The sequence below is a fragment of the Salvia splendens genome, chromosome 9 (assembly GCF_004379255.2).
Source record: "Salvia splendens isolate huo1 chromosome 9, SspV2, whole genome shotgun sequence".
In the NCBI taxonomy this organism is placed as follows: domain Eukaryota; kingdom Viridiplantae; phylum Streptophyta; class Magnoliopsida; order Lamiales; family Lamiaceae; genus Salvia; species Salvia splendens.
Genome location: NC_056040.1, coordinates 4156574 through 4180582, shown reverse-complemented (window position 1 = coordinate 4180582; position 24009 = coordinate 4156574). Strand labels below are relative to the sequence as shown.

The following is a 24009-nucleotide window of genomic DNA, read 5'->3' as shown; positions in this document are numbered from 1 at the left end:
TTAACTCCCTAGAACAACGAACCCAAGTCCTCTCTAGCTCATGCATCTCTCGATTATATGTAACGCACGTAGTTGTTGATTACCTAACCATTCTAATCATGCATCTCTCAATGTCATTAATTAGAACAAGATATATCAAATTGTTAGCTAGGCAATTGGATAATAAGAGCTCAATAATCAACAAAAACCAACACAAGAGATAGATAGCATAAATCAAGGATCAATCCATGGATTCCATACAAACATCACCACATCCCTAAGGAAAATCTAGCTACTCATGTTCAAAGATGAAACAAAAGGAAAAACAAAGCAAATGAAAGAAGACATGGATAGAAAATAGAATCTAGAACTCCCTATGGTAGAAATAATGGTGGGGAGTCTTCTCCTTCAATCTCTTGAGAGGGGAAGCTCCTAAGCCTTCAAATCCTCTTCAAAACCTTGCTCTCTTGCTTAGAATCGTCGTGTGGGACTTATGGCTCAAATGTGTGAAGTCTCCTTTTATATCCGGAGCAAAAATCAGCAAAATAAAGAGTTTGTGTAAAACGCCCGACCGGGTGATCCACAAATAACAAAACGCCCGACCGGGCGTTCTCTCTGAACCTGCAATCTCTGCAAAACGCCCGGGGGCGAGCGTTTCTTCGAATGAAAAACGTCCGACCGGGCGAACTCTCTAGAATCACCATGTTCGCTCAATTTTGCCCGTTTTAAACTGTTTTTACTTCAAAACTCCAACAAACTCATTACTTCATCTAACTGATGACTAAATGGGTGAAACCTATAATAAACACCTTAATTCAACAAAAACATGGATTCATCACCTCTAAAACCATCCTAAACTATGGGTTTGTCAGTTGGCTATACTGATACACTTTCACCTTGTAAGATATAATGCACACATTTTACACGAACTTCCGATAAAATTGGAACGATACATAGAAGATTAACATGGCCTCTCGTAAAGGCAGAAACGCATAAATCGAGAAAAGGGCACTTGAGTTTTCTCAAAGATGAAATCAATTCATTCTTTCTTCCTTCTGCAACAGACTCATCCACAAAGCAATGCACAGCAACAGATGGCGCGATGATTAACAGCGTATGGCTAACAAGTTCTAAACATAACATGTCGTGTGACGACTAATCATATCACAAAATAGGAAATCAAGAAATTCATAAGCTTTAAAAGGGAAACACACTTTGATATTACAATTTGCAGAAGACTGATGTTACCATGTTTTCTTTCTATTGTATGATAAAATGTTCCATATATAGTAGCTTCAAATGAGTGAGAAGAAAAAAGTTTCCTCATAAATGTCAAAATTTTCTATTTTCGGTGGGGCTACACTAAGGCAGTTGGATTTCTGAATATTTGAAACAATAAAAAGTAATTAAATTAAATACCTGCAAATATTAAAAGCTTGATGATTATCAACTTGTGACACACTCTTGCAGATATTGGTGGCTCTGATCCAAATACTGTTCCCACAGAGGCTTATATCTGCCGATACTCAGCTTCAGCCATGGCTTCATGTTCCCGTTAAAGTGAACGACTGCGGCTGTCTCAATTAACCAGCTATCAATATTCAGGTCGTAGCCCAACCCCAACACGTGCCATCTCCGGTCAAGTGGCTCAGTCAGTCCATAGAAAGCCAGGAGCCCCGGAGGGAGTGTGCCGAGCTTCCAAAGTGACCGATCGATGTTCCTTTCCTGCCAGAAATGATATTTTGAAGTTACATTCTCCTTTCTCCAACCAACCAAATCGAAAATGTTCATGCCAAACGCCCATCCACAGGCTTGTGGATCAAATTTGGTGCTGATGAGTGGATTTGAGAAATTGAGATATCTGTAGTATCGGTGGAAGGCTTCCAGGCATGTCTCGACAGCACCATTCACATTCCCGTGCAAATCCAGCGAGAAGAGAGGTGTCAAGTCCTTCTGAACCACAACATCATCATCGAGAAAAACTACCTTCTCCAACTGAGGATAAATCTCCGGGATGTAGAAACGAAGATGATTCAACAGAGAGAGGTACTTCGGGTTACGGAACTTGTGTTCAACTTCGATATCTGGCGAAGCATCAAGTAGTTGTTTTAAAACAGGCGCATACGACGCATTCAACCAAGTGAAATCTTCAATGCTTTGGACTTCTATGGAAGCCCCTTTAAAATCATTACCAAGAAACCAAGCCTGCATTGCCCCATACTTCACCCCATTCGTGACGATATGGAAAACGAGCTGCTTCGGGTGTTCAGCATTTGAAATGGTGGAATTGACAACAACTGAAACAGCCAGAAGGTTATCGGAGAATATACAAAAATGGTAGAGGTTATTGTCCACTAGTCGGGGCGAGTTTCTACTCTCATTTGCAAGCTCCTCTATCGACTTGTTCTGAAGCCAGTTGGCCGTGAGCTTAATGTCGATGCACTGAAGGTTCTTGGGTATTGATTCGGCTGCTAACTCTCCAAAAACGGTGCTCTGAACAGTAGCAGCATTAGCACGCTCTTCAAGAGCTTGAATATGGGATTTCATCGTCATCATTGTGGTTGCAACATCATAATGAGCGTCTTGCGCCTTGAAAATAAGGGTTGACAAACTTCTAATAATCGGTTCCGCTTCTTCTAGAGATATGGCCTCCTCTCTCTTTGCAGCCTTGGAGAGCAACAATTGGCAACTTCGTATTTTTGTACTCAGTTCCCAAGCAAGGTGGAGATTATTATGTTCCTTTGCAATAATAACATAAGCTTTGGCAAGGGTCATTTGCTCTGCTAATTGTCTAGCATATGATCTTGCACTCAATACTTCTTCAGTAAAATTTCGGTTCATATGAACAACCCTGTCAATTCGTGGGTTTATCTCCTGGAAAAGGCAGTACAGTATAAGTTAACAAACCAAATTTTTTTACGACAGTCTGGTTACAGCAAACTGATGAGAGATATATGCAAGACAATCAACTAACATAGTCAGGAAAGCAATCTGGTTCGTAAAAAAAAGCAAGTAGATAAAAAAAAGCAATCTGGACAATGTGGTTATAGGTATTGTAAGCTGTTGATGGTAAAAGAATTCATAATGCTGAAAGTCAATGAGTTTGTCTGCTTCTAGAAAGAACACTCGTCTTTCACCATTTCAAAACAGGAAAATGCATTTTTCATCCTCATTTTTGTCTGAATACAATATACCTTAAATGTCATGATTATCACAAACCTACTAGCAGTTCACATCTTTTCATGAAACTAGAAAAGGTTACCATAACTAGTACTCCCTTCGTCAACAAGAAAATTGCCACATTGTGGAAGACACAGGTGTTCATAAAATAGTTGCTGGTGTATGAGTGGAATACACACACAAAGTTCTCTTAGATTTCTCATGCATATGAAAGTCCCATTTTCTTTTTACTAAAAAATTTAAATTCACAATATTTTACTTTATTTAGAAAATTAGCATAAATATTCCGCCTATTCTCCATACAGGTACCAATTTACTTGTCATAGTGAGAGTTAATCTATAGGGAAGATAGCCGAACATTAAACAGATCCCATGTTAATGTCAAAGTTGGAGGAAAATAAACATAGAAGCATTTGCCTGAACCTTTTTTTTCTGAAATATGAGAGTAGTACAAACCCATTTTCTCAAAGCAAGAGTAGTAGTAAACTGATTTAAGACATAATTTCATCATTAAAGTCCACAAGATCTGTTAATGATAACTTTACTCAACTAGTATAAAAATTCAGCCATACTTAATTGCTTTACTTAGCTGGTAATCTGTTCTTGAAACTGAACTTAATATTTACTGACAATTGTAACTAAAAAGATCATAGCTTTGGTTGCTGTCTCAAAAGCAGCATTAGCATAGCGACAAAATTAAATTGTAACCACTATTTACGAATTTTATGCACATTACAGAATTTTCAAAAGGAAGATCAAATTCTATTGAACATCATCCACGAAATGATGAATGTCCGTAGTATTGTACTATTGTCAAGTACTGACTAATTTGCTCATAGAAAATACCTAGGAAAATTAATGATAAGTGACAATCAGCATTAGTGTAACACTTATAATTCTCCAAAATGTTCCTTAATATAATACCAAGGAATACAATAACCTTGCATAGTTGCATTTTATAAGAGTTATATGACAAACAAGTCTCAGGGGTCATTCCAAAAACTTCTCCAATGTGCTCATTTGATTGTTCAGTGCTACCATTATATACTCGAAACTCCACACAAGACCTTTGATCTTCTTTTGCGGTTTACAAGAGATTTTCACATCTAATACAATTTTGAATTTGTCATGGGATTAAAACTTACTAATGATGCCCAAGCTGTTTCATATCTAAAGCCCTTAAGAAGAAACTCGAAGAGTAATGAAGGACGCCCGAAGGTAATCGCATAACTCACATGTCACGGACATATAAAATATTACACTCTGATCTAGAAGCTGAACAAAAATGGGGACATACGTCTTTTACCATTAAATGACTTCACCTTCTGCCAAAGACTACTCATTTAATTTTCTAATTTTCTATGTGAAACAATCAGTTGCCACCCATGTAGGCTTACCTCACTAGTCACTATAGTGGTTGGAGCATAGACCTAAAACACTACGTCATATGCATTAAACTGGAGCTGTGATGTAATGGTAGTTCATAATGCAAAGGTATTGGTATCAATGTATAGTGATATATAAAGTGTGCCAATACAGATAATTGGTTCATATATTATGAGAGTAATTCGTAACGGACACTCGAAGCACATGAGAACTTTTTTGATTTACTGATCAGCAAGGTACCTAGAAGAGATGTAATCACATTGACAGATTAGTCATTCATAATCATGATTAACTGGTTAATCATTAGATATTTAGATTAGTTTTATCCAAGTTACTTATATGCTTTCCTCTGATCCAATTTAAAGACGAACAAACAAACACAATCAAGGCTTCAGATAGATTATGAAAAGGTTAAACACAATGCCGAGATCACAGTCATCTAAAAACACATAAATCCAATCCCAAAACATACATTCAAATACAAAAAAAGAGATATTTACAGTGATGGTGCAGCAACATTACCAGAACAGGTTGTTCGATGTGATCCTCATCTCGATGATTATGCTGAACAACAAACAGCGCAAAACCTGCAATCAAGAACAAGAGAAGTAGCACCCAGATCCACCACGAAAACCTCCTCCGAATCGGGCGCCGAAGGTCGGCCGCCCGACGGCGCATCTCTCGCGCAAATCTCCCCCAATTCAATGCCGATTCCACAATCCCATCGATCGGACCGGAACACAGAACCAGCTAAATCAAGAATCTCGAGATCCCGCCTATCAATTTCCCACAAAATCAACAGCTCCGAGCAATTTCAATCCGTGCCTTACCAAATGCACTACTCCGCAATTTCAATTCGCGGGTCTCAGATATTCAGTATCAATTGGGATGCCGAATGAGAGAAATGGTCTCCCACTCACTCATGAATGCTTACTGAGAGGAGTGAGTGTTTGAATCAATGGCAAAGAAGCAATTTTGGGTGAGTTGGCGGTTGCAGTTTTGTTCATCAATCAAAGGCTAAATTCCACGAATGTAAGTCATGGAAGATGATATCCGCCATTTGTACTCGGAAAAAAAACATTTCCAGTGATGAGAAAGACGGAAGAGGAATCCGCGTGTTTACTTAAAACACGCAACACGTTCATGCGTGTATGGCTCAATACAGATGGCTTGTTTAGTTGAAACACGCTCATGCGTGTATGCCTCAATCAGGAGCTGGCGTGTTTACCTTCTCAGGATCTCCGCCTTTATCGGGATGATTCTTGATCGCGGATTTGCGATACGCCTTCTTCAGATCGTCCTGTGAAGCATTCTTTGGCACTTCCAATGCCTCATAGTATTTGGTATTATAGCTTTTCTTCGGCGCTCTCACGAACATCTCTGCTGCTCTGTAAATCCTTCAAAATCAATTGAAATTGAATCGAACAAACAAGCACAGTAAATCGGCTTCTGCAATCTGGACTGGAACGTAACCAAGGCAAACACGCGAGCTCCTGACTCGTGTTTCAAAGCAAACACGCGAGCTCCTGATGCGTGTTTTAACTAAACATGCGACCTCGTCTCGCGTCTGTATTGAGGCATACACGCATGAGCGTGTTGCGTGTTTTAAGTAAACACGCGAATTCCTCTTGCGTCTTTCCCATCACTGGAAATGTTTTTTTTTCCGGGTACAAATGGCGGATATCATCTCCCATGACATACATTCGTGGAATTTAGCCATCAATCAAAAAGGGGTCGATTTTGGGTAGAAGATTTGATGGAGGGACTGCACAGTGTTTGAAGCTCTTTTCTTTAGCTACAAATTCTTTGCCTTCGGATTTTGATCGGTGAAATTGGAGGATGGTAATATACGAAATTCTTTACATGGAACTAATTACAAGTTTAAATTGTAGTATCAAATTAGTTTGTTTATATAATGTGAAATTTGAATCTAAATCCCTTTTTTGTAATTGTTCCATTACTAAAAATTATACTCATATGTCTTAAATTATTGACGTGACACATGCGTTTCTTAAATTCAATTGATGATATAACACACTAGGTAGTGCACTCATGTCATTAATTTAAGTGTTAGCAAAATCATAAAATTTAACTAAATTATTTATCAATTTAGCAATTTAAAATCAACTGTTAAAATCATTACTTTCATATTTTTTGCAATGCTTGATTTGAGAGAAACCATATGTTAGATGCAAATAATTTCATTTTTATTTACAAATATTTCCTCTATTTTTTATTTATATATTTCCCTTTCTTTTCTTGACTCTCCACAACCTCGTCTATTTCCCTTTTCTATGAATTGTCTCTCCCACCTTCCACCATTAATACCAATAAGGGCAATAACCATGAAGAACAAGCCCATCCATGAATGGCGAATATCATCTCTTTCTTCATTGGAAAGAGGCATCGAAGAAGAATAAATTGAAGTTATGAATTTTGGTTTTGATTCTAAATAATTGAGTGGTGTATTCAAACCATTCCCTTCATAATTTTTTTTTATTTTGATTTTAAAGTAAATGCGTGGTTTATTCAAGCAATTTATCATCGTTATTAGACAATACTCCATCCGTCGCACAAGAATATGCAATTTCTAATTTTGTAAACTTTTTTCTCTCTAATGAGGTGGGACTCATTCTCCACTAACAATACTTTAATTACTTTTTCTCTCTCACGCTCTCTTACTTTACCAATTTTCCATTAAAATACGTGCCGCACCCAAAGTGCATATTCTTTTGGGATGGAGGGAGTAGTATATTCGTAATGTCTTTTTGGGATGGAGGGAGTAGCAAAGAGATGTTGGAAGAGAGTCGGTAAAATTTGCATAATTTTTCCTAATTACTTTGATTTTTAATTTCAACCACTAAAATAATGTCGTTTTAGTGTACATTTGTGTCGCCTAGTTTGCCTAAATTTTAGACATGCAGGTTCATGTCAATAATTTCATAAGACACATATGGTAGATGAATATTTGTCATATGATAATTACAAAAAGGAAGTGATAAGAGCATCCACAATGGAGCCTAGCGCACCGCCTAGCCGAGCCCCGGCGCTAGGCGGTGCGCTCGACGAACCATTGCAACCGCCTAGCGGTTTTCCGAAAAAAAATCGCCTAGCCCTCGGCGATCCGCTCGGTACCATTGCAGGATCCCGATCACCGAGCGCATCGCCCAGTGGATTTTTTTTAATTAATTTTCGAAACACTATATATACGCGCTTTGCACGTTATTTTCATTCGCACCACTTGTTTTAACGAGTTTTCTCTCTATCTTAATTTCTGTACAAGAGCAACAACGCGAAATGGTGAACAACAACGAAGGTACTCCAGTGACGAGCGGGTCTCAAACTCCCCCGGTACCCGTGGGAGGTGGATGAGGTCCGATGCCAGGGTACTACAACATGTACCCGTGGCAGGGGATGATGCCCGGGATGGCAGCTGGGAGGAGTATGCCGGCGTGGCAGGGGGTACCGGGGATGCAACCCGGTATGCAGATGATGCCGGGGTGGGTGCCCGGGATGCAGATGATGCCGGGGGGGCGGCGATGCAGCCCCCGACAGGAGGGGTTCCGGCGACGCAGGGGACGCCGGGGGAGGAAAACGTCTATCGTCCCAGTTTTGATTTTTCGACTGCTTCTTCGCATACATCGACCCCAATGGAGGCACAGTTCACGCAATTTGAGACTTTTTCCTTAGAGGAGTTGGGGTTTGATATTCTCGGAGTTCCGGATACTCCCGTTCAAACGGGGGGAGCAGTGCGGGGTCGTCGCGCCACAAAGAAGAAGGGCAAGGGGAAGAGGGTCGGCGAGTCGTCGCAGCCGAGTGAGGACGACTGCTCGGTACGGAGGAGGTGGACGGATGCAGAGAACGTCGCGCAGTCCAAGGCGTGGGTGAGTGTTTGCGATGATCCTCTCACTTCGAATAATCAGAGGATCGTCAACTTGTGGGCTAAAATAGCAGCAGCCTACGAGACATTTTGCCCGGAGGGGAGGCCACGCACCGGGGAGGATTGCCGGAAGGCGTGGGACCGAATCAGGGCTGCGGTCTCCCGATTTTCCGGCTTGTACACCAACACCCTCCGCATGTAGAGCAGTGGCCAAACGGAGGATGACTGCAGGAGAATAGCGGAGAAAGCCTTCCCCCAGCCCGGGTTGTATAAGGATTTCACCTGCTGGAACTGCTTTGTGGTGCTGAACGAATCCGAGAAGTTTCGAGCAGGTGTCGACGCTGGCTAGCCGAAGAAGCAACGACTGAACTACACCGGTGATTACAGCGGCAGCAGCGGTGGTTCCCACGACCTCCCCGAGACGGCCCAGGTGATCCCCACCCCTCGTTCGTTCGCTCGCCGACCTCGCCCGACTGGGCAAAAACGGGCGCAAAGGGAGGCGAGGGGGGTCGTCGAGGGTTCCCAGGAGGTCCAGTCGGCATCCCCCCTTGGCCAGTCCACAGAGGATCTCAAATTCTTCGCGCGTCAACAAACGCTCGCTCAGATGGTCAAGACGTTAGCCGAATGGCGGGCGGCGACGGACCCCGAGGAGAAGAGTTTTCTTCATGCATTGCTCGTGAACAAGCGTGACGTTTGGGTGGAGGCGGCGGTTACGGTGGCGACGGTGGCGACGGCGACGACGGAGACGAGGAGTGAATTTTTTAAATTAATGTACTTTTTTAATTAATGTACTTTTTTGATTTTATTGTATTTTTTAATTAATGTACTTTTTAAAATTTTAATAGTATTATTAAATTTTCCCGTATCTGTGTCGTAAATTTAATTCCGTATGTTGTGTGATTGTTAATTATTTGTATTATATAATTTTGAGTGATGTGGCTAGGTTATGGCTGAGCTATTTGCTTGTCTTGATGATGTGGCAGAAGAATTTTTAGGGCTGATGATGTGGCAGAAGGAGTTTGTGGCTAGGCTATTGGTGGGCTATTCCTATTGTGGATGCTTTAAATATAGTACATAATTGTAGTGATGATATTAGTGGCGGATTTTAATAACGGCAGGAATAATCATAACTTAGACCAAATTTTACTTTCATCAATTTAATTTATCAAACTAAACGCAGAAGTAGAGCTCAGTGGAAAAATGTCTTTTCATAGCCTGGATAAGTGTCCAAAATTGAGTACTAGTGTTTTCACCAAATGAGTAGTCAATTCTATGCAAAAAATTTTGCCATATTATGAAAGAATAAATTTATCCACTTATGGTATATGTTTGAAACTACCATCTTTAAATCACAACTTCTTGAAACTTTTACACAAAATATCGACAAAAATACTCTCAATTTAAAATGTAAACCCTAATTTCTCAACCATCTTACATCCCCCTTTTTCTGCTATATATATCACGTCTTTGCTTTTTTACCTCTCTTTACTAACATTATACCAACAAGTAGAGTAGGAGAAAAGTTCATATCCTTGCTTATGTTACTGACAGAAAATAAAACATTATTCTAAATCACAATCATAGGCAGCAATTTCAAATATCTTAGTTATCAATCTGAAAATGTAAATACGGTTGAAGAAAAACTCTATTAACATTCCTTAAGCATCAACACAAACTTGTTTCTAGACATATGAACAATATTTATTTCTCTTCTGCAAAATGCATAGTACGTTTTATAATAGTATCTAAATACACAATATATACACACACAGCAGGTAGATACATTATACATACATACATACAGCCGATTCAATATACAGTTACATCTGCCTGTTTTGGCCTTGCATCTGGATGTGGTGGAGCATCCACGGCGCCGCCGCCGCCATCTCCCCATTATTATTGCAAGGTTCACTTTGGCCAACGTGGCCCTCATTCTCTTCACTACATTTACATATATCACATTATACTTCATAAGGTTGATTCATTGAAATAAAAATTAATATGGCTTTTAATTAATTCTTTAAAATTGAAGAAATCAAAATGCATGTAATTAATTAACCTAGTGTTCAAAGAGCTAAGAGGCTGCTCCAGATCAAGAGACAGCGTGTTTGTGCTGTGATTTCGCGCTTCACATGGTGGAGTCGATTCTATCGCCTTCTCCTTCATCTGCTCACACCATCAATACAATAAATGCACAAAATATTTAATCAAAACATCAAACCTAAATTACTATTGTTCTTTATTAGGGTTTGTGGAATCAGTTAACAACACATTCAACGTGTGATTTTCGCCCATTCTTGACTAATGTTATTTTATAAAATATGTAAAAATTTGGCAGAAATTACCTTTCTGGAAAGCAAGTTGTTGTGCTCCTGCATTGCCTTCTCCTGACAAATAAAGTGATGGTAAATAAAGTGATGGAAAACAAAGATTCAAATTAAAACTTTCTGATTAAGCTTCTCACCTTCTTCTGCAGCATTGAAATGGACTCATTCATGAGATGATTCTACCGGAAAAAAAAATCAATATCAAATATACTTGAAAACAAAAGGCGGTACGATCACTAGAAAAAATGAATACAAGGGGTTAATTACCTTTCTAGACCTAAGTTTTTTCAGAGACACTTCAAGTTGATGCTCCAAGTTCTGCACCTCCTTCATACTCAGGCTTTCCAAGTTATCTCCCGATAAATTACTGCATAATTGCAACATATGTTTTTAAATTATTGTTTTCCAGAACAGACTGAATCATCTTTCACATCACCGTGCAATATCGCATGTTCGCATTTATGCATGATCAACGATTCATCTCGTGTTAAGGGACATTGCAAAATTTGCTAGATTTTCAGTTCATGCAAAATCATGTCATTTTTGTACAATTCTATAGCTAGAATTTGGTAGATTTCTGCATTTTCTTGGCACGTGACAAACATCGATAGCTATTGCACAATAATGCATATAAAACTAGCTATATAGTATAGATATTATACCTGTGATTTTTTTGCAAAACCTCCAACCTAGTCTTAAGCTTACCAAGTTCTACATTCCAGCTTCCCTGCTCAATATTGTTTGTTTTTAGTCAATATTCAGTATGATTTATATCCACAAATTTCAACTTCTTTCAATATGTATGCATTGTTGAAATAAAATCAAGTTCAATATGAAGTTAAAGACCAGAAACTGAATTCCAAATGTTAGACAATACTTGATCCCCCCTTCACATACAAGACTACAAGTTGATCAAGATTAGTTGCACTAAGCTTGTATTGTATACAATGAGCTAGTGAAATGACTTAACTAAAATTTCCATTACTTAATAACATGTTATTGTATGAATTGATAGAATTGCTATAAATAAATGATATTTAATGGAATCAATAATTGGTCCTTGGAATCATATTTCTTCTATTATTTGATTAAAACACAAAATAAACAATGGAGCGCAATATCATTTTATATTTTATACTGTTAAAACTTAAAAAATGGTAAATAAATTAATTGTAGTGACTATTATCAGTTCTATAAAATTACATTCACATGTCTAAAGTACATTTAGATGCATATATTATCTTAATATTATGGGAAAAAAACATAATCCATATTTAAATTCATTTAAGTCAGGTAAAAGTTAATCGGATTTATTGAACACAGTCTACCATATCAATAGTTTAAAGTAACTATCAATCTTTTAGTAAGAAAAATACTACTAGTAAGATTTTTAATCCAAAAACAGTCTCTATTTAGATTAATATGAGTAATTTAATATTTTTACTGCATGATGAAGGGGGAAGATGAGACCTGCAAATTACCATATTCAAATTCTCGTAGGTCATAGTAACAACTTTGATATTCACCAACATGCATCATCTAAGCTTCAGCTACACAATCAATTTGCAGCAAACCATTATGCAATTTGCTAGGTACAATGAAGAGTTGGGATTCTCTGTCACCCAAAATTCGACGAACACGCGAATGTGCGAGACGGTTTCGATTGACAAAGGAACGCAACCCTTACCTAATACCATAACTGCAAGTTGAATATAGTACTACTATATTCATTTTGGCTTGAATGTATAATATAGTAGTTGAATATATTAAAGTTAATACTACTATATGTTATAATTGTCTTAATTTGGTATTACAGTCAATACTATATGATATAAATTTGCATAAATTGATTTGTATAATACATATCATAAATGTTCTTTATCAAGAGTTTTGTGCTGTGAAGCAAACAAGATGTTAGAATGTCAAACTTATCAAACCTTTCTTATCCAAAATTCCTATGTTAATACTACAAATTGGACAGATAAGTCTTTATCATGCAGGTTAGTTAGCAAATGAATCCCTAATTTATTCAGATATAAAACTACAATACAGCCGCAGTGAGACATAAAATAGCTCCAATTTCATGCATCAAAATTAACCCAAAAATGTAATAAAAATATGTATATATATTTAAAAACTTGTTTATAATACATACCGGAGATTGAAGATCGGGTGCCTTCTGCCCATCAACCGACGATGATCTTTCATAACGGTCGAGGATTCTTTCCATGCTGCAAATTTATATTCAATCAAATTTAATTCACTATAATAAATTGGATTTTAATTGCACATTAGTATAAAACTAAACTAACGATTCAATCTATAAAAAGTCTTAATCAGTCCAAAATACTTAAAACAATATGCTAAGAAATAGAAGTGAAATGAAAAGGTTTATTTCAAGTTCTTCATAAAATGAACTCCCTAGAAAACAAGTAGAAATATACACAAACAGCAGTAGAATTAAAGCATAAATTACTCCAGTCTCCTCACTTATTTAGGGGTTTTAAGCTGCGAGTTACATTTTCAGTTTCAGAACAACAAATTTCACTAATCTTGTTTCGATGATTGCATGTTCATGATTAAATTTACGAAGTAAAAAAAAAGTAAAGAAACAGGAGAGGTATTTTGTGCATAAAGGGGAATATGATCTTTATGATGGGAAAATGAGAAAAAGTTACCAGCCGCATATCCCAAACTATTTTTCAGATATTTTCAAAAGAAAAAATGTGTATAGCTACAAAATAAAACGAAAACCATATCTAATTCACTAACAAAAAATCACCAAATATGGAACAACAAAAGGGGATAAAAAACATCCAAATCTTGCCAATCATAATCTGTCAGACTAATATATAACTAAATTAAAGAGTCAAGGAAGTTTAATACCATGAATCAGTAGCATATTCAGAGAGCTTTCCTTTGGTGGAGAAGATCATCAATCCGACATCAGCATCGCACAGCACGGAAATCTCGTGAGCTTTCTTCAGCAGCCCCGTTCGCCTCTTCGAGAAAGTCACCTGCTGATTCACCTTGTTCTCGATTCTCTTCACCTCCACTTTCCCCCTCACCATCTCTCCCTCCCTCTCTCTCTTTCACACAAAAAATATAATTTACACTGCACCTCTGGTTTTTGCCATTTTCGTAGCTGTGCAAAATTCTACACACAAACGCAGGTACATATAGAGAGAGATTCTTAAATTAGCCGTGTGTAGTATGTGTGTGTGAGCGGTTTCAGATGTGGAAATGTGTGGTTTTGGAAAACCATGGTGGATCTGCTGTGATGCGTTTTCTATTTCTGATTGGCTGATGCCAACTAGTGGGAGAAAAAGGACATATATTTATTGTTTGTTTCCTATTTATTTTATTTTTTATTTATTTCATGCAATAACTGTCGCTTCAACTTTGCTTATTTTCTTTTTCTCTAATTAGTGTGTTTGTTAAATTATGGACAGTAGAGTTGAAGATGTGCGCATAAAAGTTTGTCTTTGAAATGCTAACATTTCTGTCCACATATAAATTACGGTTTGGATAAAAATGGCAAAACGGACAATATTTAACAAATGGTGAGTATCTTTTATTCTCAAATTTTTTAACTTTAGGAAGGGGCCGCCCTATGGCACACCATATATGTTTTACTATTGTTTTATTAATTAATTTAAATGTTTTCAAATATGTAATGCAAACTAATTAAAAAACAAAACGATTAACTAAAAATCGGCGAAGATTGCATTGATTAAACAAAAGTTACACGCTTCAAATAGGCTAATCTACGCAATTCCCAACTTCCGACGCAGCTCATCGATCAACCCCCAGAGATATTCGGCTTCGGCGCGGTCCGTACACTTCATGAGAGCCTTGTGCGTCTGCAACAACGTCTTCGCCATCGAGGCTATTGTCAATTGCTCATACGCGGCGGCCGTCGGGTTCGGGGTCGGGAGCGGGACCGGAATCGGCAATGGGGCGGCGGCGGTCGAGGATGATGTTGCCGCCGCCTTCCCCTTGGCCTTCGCAGCCTTGACGCCTATGGGACGCAGGGAGGACATCGTGTGTCGGAACTCTCAATGTCCTCGTACGTCCGGTTGAGGTCCACCGGACGAGTTCCTCTTTCACTGCCCGTGTAACCACCAGCTTCGGTGGTCTTCGTCCTCTTTGTCGCCCCGGTGTGCAGAATCCCGCCTTGGAACTTCTGCTTGTCCCTCAAGAGCGCCCAGATGGCCTCGTGCTTGAACTCGCCGTACAGGGACTGGTACGACATCAGCGCTTTGGAGCGCACGTCGCTCAAGCTCTCTCCGCTCCCCTGCTCCCTCGCGCACTTCTCGTACTCCGACGGGAACAGGTTGATTTGCTTCTTCACCTGGTCTCAATGCTTGCGGCGATGCGCTCCCAGTACGCCACCTGCCTCTGGTTGTTCGCGAATATCGGGTCCTCCGATATGTCCACCCAACACCTCGCCAATATGAGGGTTTCATCCGGCTGGTAGTTCGTACGGCCGGGGGCGTACTCTTCACAATTTCCCGGAGGTGGCAACTTCTGCGCGCGATGCCGGGTTCGCTTCTTTTTGGCGGGCGGAAGGGGTGGCGTCGGCGGCCTCGGCGGCGGCGCGGCGGGTCGGTTTAGAGACGACTTCATGTCATCCAAACCGTATGATTCCGTGCTGAATTCGGGATCGATATTCACCCGGTTCTGTACCCGCCAACGCGCCTCCCCAAACATCGGACTCTTGGGACTTGAATTCATTTCGTAGTAATAATAAAAATGTGAGTTTCGAGAGTGAAATCGTGAAATGAAACGTTACAAATGAAGGTGGGGTAGGGCTATTTATACAAAAAATAAAAAACGCGTGCCATCGTCCGCCGATCCCGCAATGGGGCGCCCGATGGCGCTGACGATGGTGCGGACGATAGGCCATCGTCCGCGACGTAGGGCGCGCCCTATGCATCGACCGCGGACGTAGGGCGCGGACGATGGACGCCATCGGGCGTGCCATCGGGCGCCCCATTGCGGGTGGCCTTATCCACCAAATTCCACTTTTATAGATAATAAATAATTCGAAGAACCATTAAAAGCAAGTGGCTACCCCAAAAGCCCAAACACTCTTTAGTCTTTATCAATCCAAACACTTTTTGTGACTTTTCGTTGTTTGCTATTGTTGGTTGCCTTTATATTAAGCTTCTTGACATACTATAAAATTAGAACATTGCATTAGTTAATATTCCCTTTCAACTTTATATACCGATTATGATTTTCGATTTGACTGGGGAACCCATAATTGCTATACAATAATTTAGTCCTACTCCTACATGCATGAATATAATTATAAGGAGTAATTAAATATCTTACAACTGATCAAGCTTTAAATGAGTTAATCAGTTGGTATAACGTCAGATCAGACCATACAAAGGAAAAAACTTCTTATTGTCAACATCTCATTTTGATCACCAACTTAATTATGTAGTATTTCCTTTTCGGAATTCAACATGTGATTCGAATAATAAGGTTGACTTCCGCCCAACTTTTGTTTTTAGAAAGGTTAGTTGTTGTATAACCAACTTGATTTATTGATTTTAAGTTAAATTCTTTGTTTAGTTTTAGTTTGTTTTAACTATTTTCGATATCGGTTTATGTAGAGATTCTTATCTAGAGACTGATGTTCAAACTTTTAACTAACTAAAAGAGGTGCATAATCAATAATTTTGTATTTATTTTATACTGATTTAACTCCATTAAATATCGAGAAGGACGTTTCTGCGGGATTGAATCCAAAGTGAAGAGGGCTTTTGAACGGTTCCAATATGGACTTGGTTAGTTAGGTGATTGGATTTGGTGATACTTATTTATTAACAATTATTCAGTTTTAGTAATAACAAATTCTCTCAACTATTTTTACGGTTTCTTTTGTCTCTAGTACAAGAGGTGGCTTAATTCGCCAGACATTAGAGCATCTACATCCATGCTCTTACGCAAGAGTACGGCTATGGGCCCGAATCCACCTTTATTCATTTTTAATTTTCTGCTCTTCCGCAAAAGCACAACACTCACATTTGTCCGCTCATATCATTTATTTTATACTCCCTCGGTCTGCGAATAGGAATCCCATTTTTCCATTTTAATCTGTCCGCGATTAGGAGTCCTGGTTCATTTTTACAAAAATGGTAATAGGGTCTCACATTCCACTAACTCATTATACTCATATTTCGTATAAAACTAATATATCAAGTGTGACCTATATTCCACTCACTTTCTTTAATATTTCTTAAAACTCGCGCCACCAACAAATAGAACTCCTAATTGCAGACGGATGAAGTATTTGTAAATTAGTAGTAGTATAAAAGTTTTCTTAAACCAAGATATTGTGTATTTTAAAACATAATTGTTGAATATATATAGTACATACAATCCATGTAGTAGATTCATACTACTTCTTCCGTCCCTAATAATTCGTCACCATTTGACCCGGCATAAATTTTAAGAAATGTAATCGAAAGTGAGTTGAAAAAGTTGGTGGCATGTGAGTCATATTTTTATATATTAGTTTTATAATAAAATGTGAGAGTGAATGAGTTAATGGAATGTATGGTCCATTACCAAAAATGGTAAAAGTGAAAGGTGACAATTTTTAGGGACAGACAAAAATGAAAATAAGTGACAAATTTTCAGGGACGGAGTGAGTACTAAATTTGAGTAGTCACGTACATTACATTAGCATACATATATTCTAGTATTTTGGTTGATGGCGAATACAAGTGGTTCGACGGCAGATATGTTGAGAGGGGGTTTGGTTGATGTGGTTGTAGGAAGAGTGGGAGGACTAACTTTTTAGAAGCATGCTGCATGCTTTTTCAAATAAACAACATGGTCTTCTCTCTATTTACTTCTTCCGCTTCTTTTGTGTATGATATACGAGATAATCGATTGCATTATTCGAATTCTTTACTTTTAGAAGCAACTATCTTTGATTCAACATGGCCTCTTTCTTTACCGGTTTCTATTGTCTATGATAAAAGAGAGAATTCTGATGGAATATAAGACACGTGTGGGAGGATTAATGCAGTTTGTATAAACTATTTAAGACGACAATGTGGTTGAGTGTATGAAAAGTAATTAGAATTGGTGATTTAGGAAAACTTAGAACACTTCACTTCTCAACCTTTCAACTTTTGCAAAATGCATTCGCGGATCCAATGTAGAACAAGAGGTATATTTTGTAATCTTTCTATTTTATTAGATAGTATTATTATATTTATATGGGTATGAAACTTTTAAGTATTTTATTTATCATTATTATATTATTTTTCTTTCTATTTTATAAATAAAAACTAAAATTTTCTCAAATAAGTTATATTTTTTATTATGTTTTTGCATTTTTCAAATATTTTATCAATTTTGTACTTATTAATTGGATTTTTTTTTTGAAACAATTGAAGCTTTGTAGAAATAATTTATGTTCATGAGATTTACTTTCAAAGTTTTATTTATTATTATATTCATATATATATAAGACATTAATGACTAATAAAAATATCTAACAAAAAAATGATGAATCGAATTTTAAAGCTCTAAATCGATGTAAATGTCACACTCTATATCAGATATTCGTTTATCTATATATTTAGATTTTAACAGATTAAAATTTAGAGAATATTATATAGTTTTATATCTAGATATTTTTAGACTGCAAATTATCTAGATATTTCTACTATATACAATTGAGAAAAAATTCTCATTTTCTAGTCTAGACATACCAAATGGCAATTGGTATGTCCAACAAATAGTTATTTGACAAATGGATACCTAAAAAAAGTCATATTCCAACTATGCATAACCATACATGAAAACTATGTAAATCCTAAACTCATTCATTATTTTAAAGTATGGGAATTTCACTAAATTATTTTGATACTTACTTATATACTCTCAAGTGCGTATTAAATCTAATGGGAGTAATATAATAGTACATGCCTTTGCTATTTTATTTTATTTTTTTAAATTTCTTGAACTTTTACATGCTATAAAAAAATACTACTATAAAAATTTTAAAATAATTAAAATACGGTAACAAAATTTAAGTTGATAGCTACACTTATTATCTGTATATAAATTTCATTTATATGTATTTAATAACTTAATAAAATAAATAAAGGTATGCATGAAATTCCAATTAGTGACAACATAAGGATGAATTTTGTGTATTGATATGAAACAATGCACTGAAGGAAGTTCTTATATATACACGTGATATTATATATAATTATATTTAAACGTATATTCTACATAAATAATAAAGTTTGATTATTAGTTTATTTTTTTAAATATACTATTAATTATTTTCAATTTTTTGTACTCCTACTTTTTTTATAGCATGTAAAATTTATAAATGTACGAATATATTACTCCCTTAGATACAATATGCAGTTGAGACTTGAGAGTATATAAGGAAATGTTCTAAAAATTTTGGAGAGCTTCCCATAATTTAAATAATAATTAAATTTAGAGTTACATTCACTAGTTTCCATGTATTGTCATGCAGGAATATGACCTTTTAAGATATCCATTAGTCAAATAATGCCATTTGGTATGTCTAAACTAGCGGCGGATCCAGGTGGGGTCGGCTCCGGAGTGTTACCGGGAAGTTCCTTTCATCGGCCTCCGACCCTACAGCATACGCGTCTCCGACCCCACCACACGCAGTGTGACATGATGAGATTGGGCAGAGAGAAAGGAAGGAAGTGAGGGAGGGCAGCGTCCGAAATACGGCGACGGTGGCGGCATCGTGGTAGGGGAGGCTGTAGTCGAGCATGAAAAGATGGAGTTAATGGCACCCACAATGGGGCGCCCGATGGCGGCCATCGTCCTCGGGCACAGACTATGCCTCCATTGTGGGTGCCCGCCATCGTCCGCGCCCTACGCCCACGCCCGATGCATCGTCCGCGCCATCGGATGCCCCATTGTGGGCTAGGTGGACGATGGGCGCGAGCGATGGCCTATCGTCCGCGCCATCGGGCTCCCCATTGTGGGCTAGGCAGACAATGGCACGCGTTTTTGATTTTTTTTTTTCCGAATTTTGTCTATTTAAACCTCATTTTTCATTCACTTGTTCATACAAACATCCCGCCTCTCTCATTTCGCTCATCTCTCACATTTCTACCTCTCTCGCATACCAAAATGAACCACGACGACGACACCACTAGTTCTAGTTCCTCGGAGTCAGGTAGTTCGACCTCGGAAGCCTTAGATGCAGCCGTTGAAGAGGCCATGGCGGAATGCTTAATTGAAATGCAGCGCGAGGAGGCGGCGGCGGCGGCGGAGCAGATCCACAGGCCTATTCGACGTCATACGTCTGTCCGACGTGACTACGGGCCAGCTCACCAACGTCTGGTTGCAGACTATTTTGCCGATCAACCACGGTGGGGATCGACTGTTTTTCGCCTCCGGTTTAGAATGTCGCGTTACCTTTTTCTCAGCATTGTCCGGACGTTGTCGTCACGTGATGAATACATGACGTATCGGGAAGACGACATTGGCAGACCCGGTCTTACACCGTTGCAAAAATGCACGGCTACAATCCGTCAGTTGGCCTATGGCACCACGACGGACATCTTCGACGAGTACCTCCACGTCGGGGATACAACAGGCCGGGAGTGCCTGAGGAGATTTTGTAGGGGAGTTGTGGAGGCCTACGGCGACACATATTTGCGCTAGCCGACTGCCACTGATTGTCAGGGCCTGATGAAGATGCACGAGACGGCGCACGACTTTCCTGGGATGCTAGGGAGCATCGACTGTATGCACTGGCAGTGGAAGAATTGTTCGACGGCGTGGAGAGGCCAATTCACTAGTGGATACAAGGGCAGCCACCCGACGATGATCCTCGAAGCCGTCGCTGACCATCGACTCTGGATCTGGCATGCTTGCTTCGGCGTAGCCGGGTCGAACAACGACATTAACGTCCTCAACTCATCCACCCTCTTCACCGAGCAATGCAATGGCAACAGCCCGGCCATCGAGTTCACTGCCAATAGGCGCCAATACCACATGGGGTATTACTTGGCCGATGGCATATACCCACAGTGGCCTGTTTTTGTGAAGACGATCAGCTGCCCAATTGGTGAGAAGAGAGTTTTATTTGCGCAAGAGCAGGAGTCGGCGAGGAAGGATGTCGAGCGGGCATTTGTTGTGCTCCAAGCACGGTGGGCAATTGTGAAAGGGCCGACTCGTCTCTGGTTCAAGGAAGTCATCGCCGATGTCATGTATGCGTGCATAAGCATGCACAACATGATAGTCGAGCATCACCGAGTGGAACGATGATGACGGTGCATCTAGCTCGTCCAGCACGGCGACCGAGCCCCCCGCTAGAGGATTACCGCCGGGCTTCAATGGGGTTCTATCTAGACAGGCCTCAATGCACAACCAACAAGACCATGCTTAGCTCATGAACGACATGATTGAAGAAGTGTGGGCCCGTAACCGCCGTCGCTGAGTTTGCGTATTTTTTTAATTCGTATTGTAATGTATTAATTTTTATAAATGAATTGAAGTTTTTTTCCCAATTTTTATAGTTATTTAAATATTCAATTAATGCATAGGGCGTGCCTTAGGGTGCCCCACTGCAGGTGGGGGTAGGGGGATAAAACTGATGATGTGGGACGCCATAGGGCGCCCCACTGTGGATGGCTTAAAGTTAAACTCAGAAGAGGGCTTTTCGATTTTTTTCTGAAGAGATGTCATTATTGTTTTTCCTTTCCCCTAATAGAAATAAATGAATTACAGTAAATGGCGTCAAGAAAGAGACGTGACTGCATAATCTTTCTAAGATTAAAAGATTAATATCTTGAAATATCTAATTGTAGAATGGGCCAGGAACTTTTCTTTTTTAATTTGCACTCGGAAGTTCATTAAATATATATTCAAATCTAAAATTTCAATTAATGTTAGTATTTTTTTAATATCTAAAAATGAACTTATTTAAAATAAACACATAATTTAATGATTATAGAATGACATAAATGCTTCTTAATTTCTTCTAATTTTAGTTTATAGTTAAATTTTCAACATTATTATTCATATTCAAATTATTTTAAAATTTCAAAATTAGGGATGTTGTGGAAAAGTTATACAACCTCCGTCCCATAATAATAACACATTTTGTGATGGCACAATTTTTTTAAAATAATAGTAATATAAAAGAGATATAAAAATAAAAAAGTGATTGTATATATTATTGTTAGTGGAAAATAAGATTCACCTAAAAGAAAAAAAAGAAAAATAATTACAAAAAATAGAAGTATCTATTTTAAAGGACAAACTAGTAAAATTGTCTATTTTTATGTGATGAAGTGAATATTTGTTTTTAGAGTTATCGATATGAATTATTTAAATTAAAATATACTATATTTATATAAATAATTATTTTAAATATTTATTATGTGGTTCGATCCCACAATATTTAGTTCTTGGATCCGCCATTGGACTAGACTATCGATTTTTTTCTCATATACAACTTCATATCTTTGGAAGCAGACTCTTGGATTCAGTTGCATGACCTCTTTCTTCACCCGCTTCTCCCATTTTGTATTTCCTTGCGATTCAAATAATTAAGTTGACTTGTGCCCAACTTTTGTTTGATTGCGATAAATTCTTACTATTAAATTTGAGTCTGTTTTAATTGTTTCTAATAATTTTGTAACGGTTTACCTAAGACCAAAACTCTCAACTAACTAAATAAACTACCTGATCAATAATTTTGTTACTCCCTCCGTCCCAGATAATTTATCCAATTTTTCCATTCCGGTCCGTCCCACATAATTTATCTCATTTCACCTTTTACCATTTTTTATAGTGGGCTCCATATTCACTAACTCATTTCTACTCATATTTTATTATAAAACTAATATATAAAAGTAGGACCCACATTCCACTAATTTTTTCAACCCACCTTTCATTACATTTTTTAAAATTCGTGTTTGGTCAAAGTGAGACGAATTATCTGGGACGGAGAGAGTATTATTTATATTTTGAGAAACAATAACCAAATAGAAGTATAATAGTATATTTTACGGTAGCCCAAATAATACTTGAAGCACAGCCCAACACCTTTAATACTGTCTTTAAATGTTAGTACATTAGTATTTCATTCGAATTTTAAATCATTCCATAACATCTTCACTGAATACCGGACCCTATAATATTCCCCAAAGCAAACCGCAACTTAAATTTTATTTCATACTTTTAGAATTATTTTATAATTTCAATTTTTTTTATATGTAAAATGAAAGAAATGAGATCGTAGTAAAATAAAATTGAAAAAATGAAGTTGAGGATACTTTAATACTATTAAATTACTACATGTTAATTGTTAGATAAAATTTGGAATTAAAAATTGAATATACCACTCACTCCCTCGTCCCACCCCTAGTTTGACGCACTGCACTACCTTATGGTTCAGACCCAAAATTGCTCTTAGAGCATCTCCTGGAAGTAAATAGAGAAGTAAAAAAGTAATAGTACTAATTACTCTATCTGTTCCTTAAATTTTATCACATTTTTTTCATTTTTGTTTATACTACAAAATTTATCACATTTTACTTTTTATCATTTTTGGTAATGAACACATATTCTACTAACTCATTTCAACTCACATTTTATTTTATAAAATAAAACTAGTACTCCATATAAAAGTAAGACCTACTCTCCACTAATTTTTTCAACTCACTTTGTATTACTTTTCTTAAAATTCGTGCCCGATCAAAATATGACAAAATTTAAGGAATGAAGAGAGTATTATATTTGCTTTTTCTTCAATGGAAAACGTACATATCTGAGAATGTTTTATATCAATATCAATTTAAAAGAGGCTAGACTATATCTTTTTCAATTTATTTTCTTCGTTTAAAATTCATTAGTACTATATTTACTCTTTTTGGAGAGGTAAATAAGAAGTTTATCTTATCAATTTATTACTTTTATTTGAAGATGCTCTTACTCATGCTTTTATTGCTCAATCTAATTAGGGCACCCGCAACGCTGTGCCGTTGCGGTTCCTATGCCGTTCCGGCGGAACGGTTCCGTGGCGGCACGCGTTGCAGGCTTCGTTCCGTCGTCATTCCGTGCTCATGCCGTTCCTATGCCGTGTCGCGTTCCGTTCCAGAGGAACGCGGAACGAAACGTTCCGCCACGCGCCGAGGCGACGTGGCGGCCTCCCATTCGACGCGTGAAGCCCACTCGCTGCCCCGCAAGTGGGCTTCGTCCCGGTGACGCAAT

At 38.1% G+C, this 24009-nt stretch overlaps 2 protein-coding genes and 1 pseudogene across 2 annotated transcripts; 1 reads left to right on the top strand and 2 right to left on the bottom strand.

Moving 5' to 3' along the window:
* Positions 1–174: 174 nt before the first annotated feature.
* Positions 175–5555, bottom strand: LOC121747127 (hexosyltransferase GAUT11-like). The gene is made up of 2 exons (XM_042141117.1): positions 5068–5555; positions 175–2853 (listed from the first exon to the last, which is right to left on the bottom strand). Exons 1-2 carry the CDS (start codon positions 5221–5223, stop codon positions 1426–1428), a joined length of 1584 nt encoding a protein of 527 aa, XP_041997051.1. The 5' UTR covers positions 5224–5555; the 3' UTR covers positions 175–1425.
* Positions 891–1000, top strand: LOC121749914 (annotated as a pseudogene).
* Positions 5556–10052: 4497 nt separating the features above from the next.
* On the bottom strand, positions 10053–13977 carry LOC121746674 (agamous-like MADS-box protein AGL8 homolog). Its single transcript, XM_042140589.1, has 8 exons — positions 13639–13977; positions 12908–12983; positions 11415–11479; positions 11020–11119; positions 10890–10931; positions 10771–10812; positions 10485–10591; positions 10053–10366 (listed from the first exon to the last, which is right to left on the bottom strand). Exons 1-8 carry the CDS (start codon positions 13821–13823, stop codon positions 10246–10248), a joined length of 738 nt encoding a protein of 245 aa, XP_041996523.1. The 5' UTR covers positions 13824–13977; the 3' UTR covers positions 10053–10245.
* Between the last annotated feature and the right edge of the window lie 10032 nt (positions 13978–24009).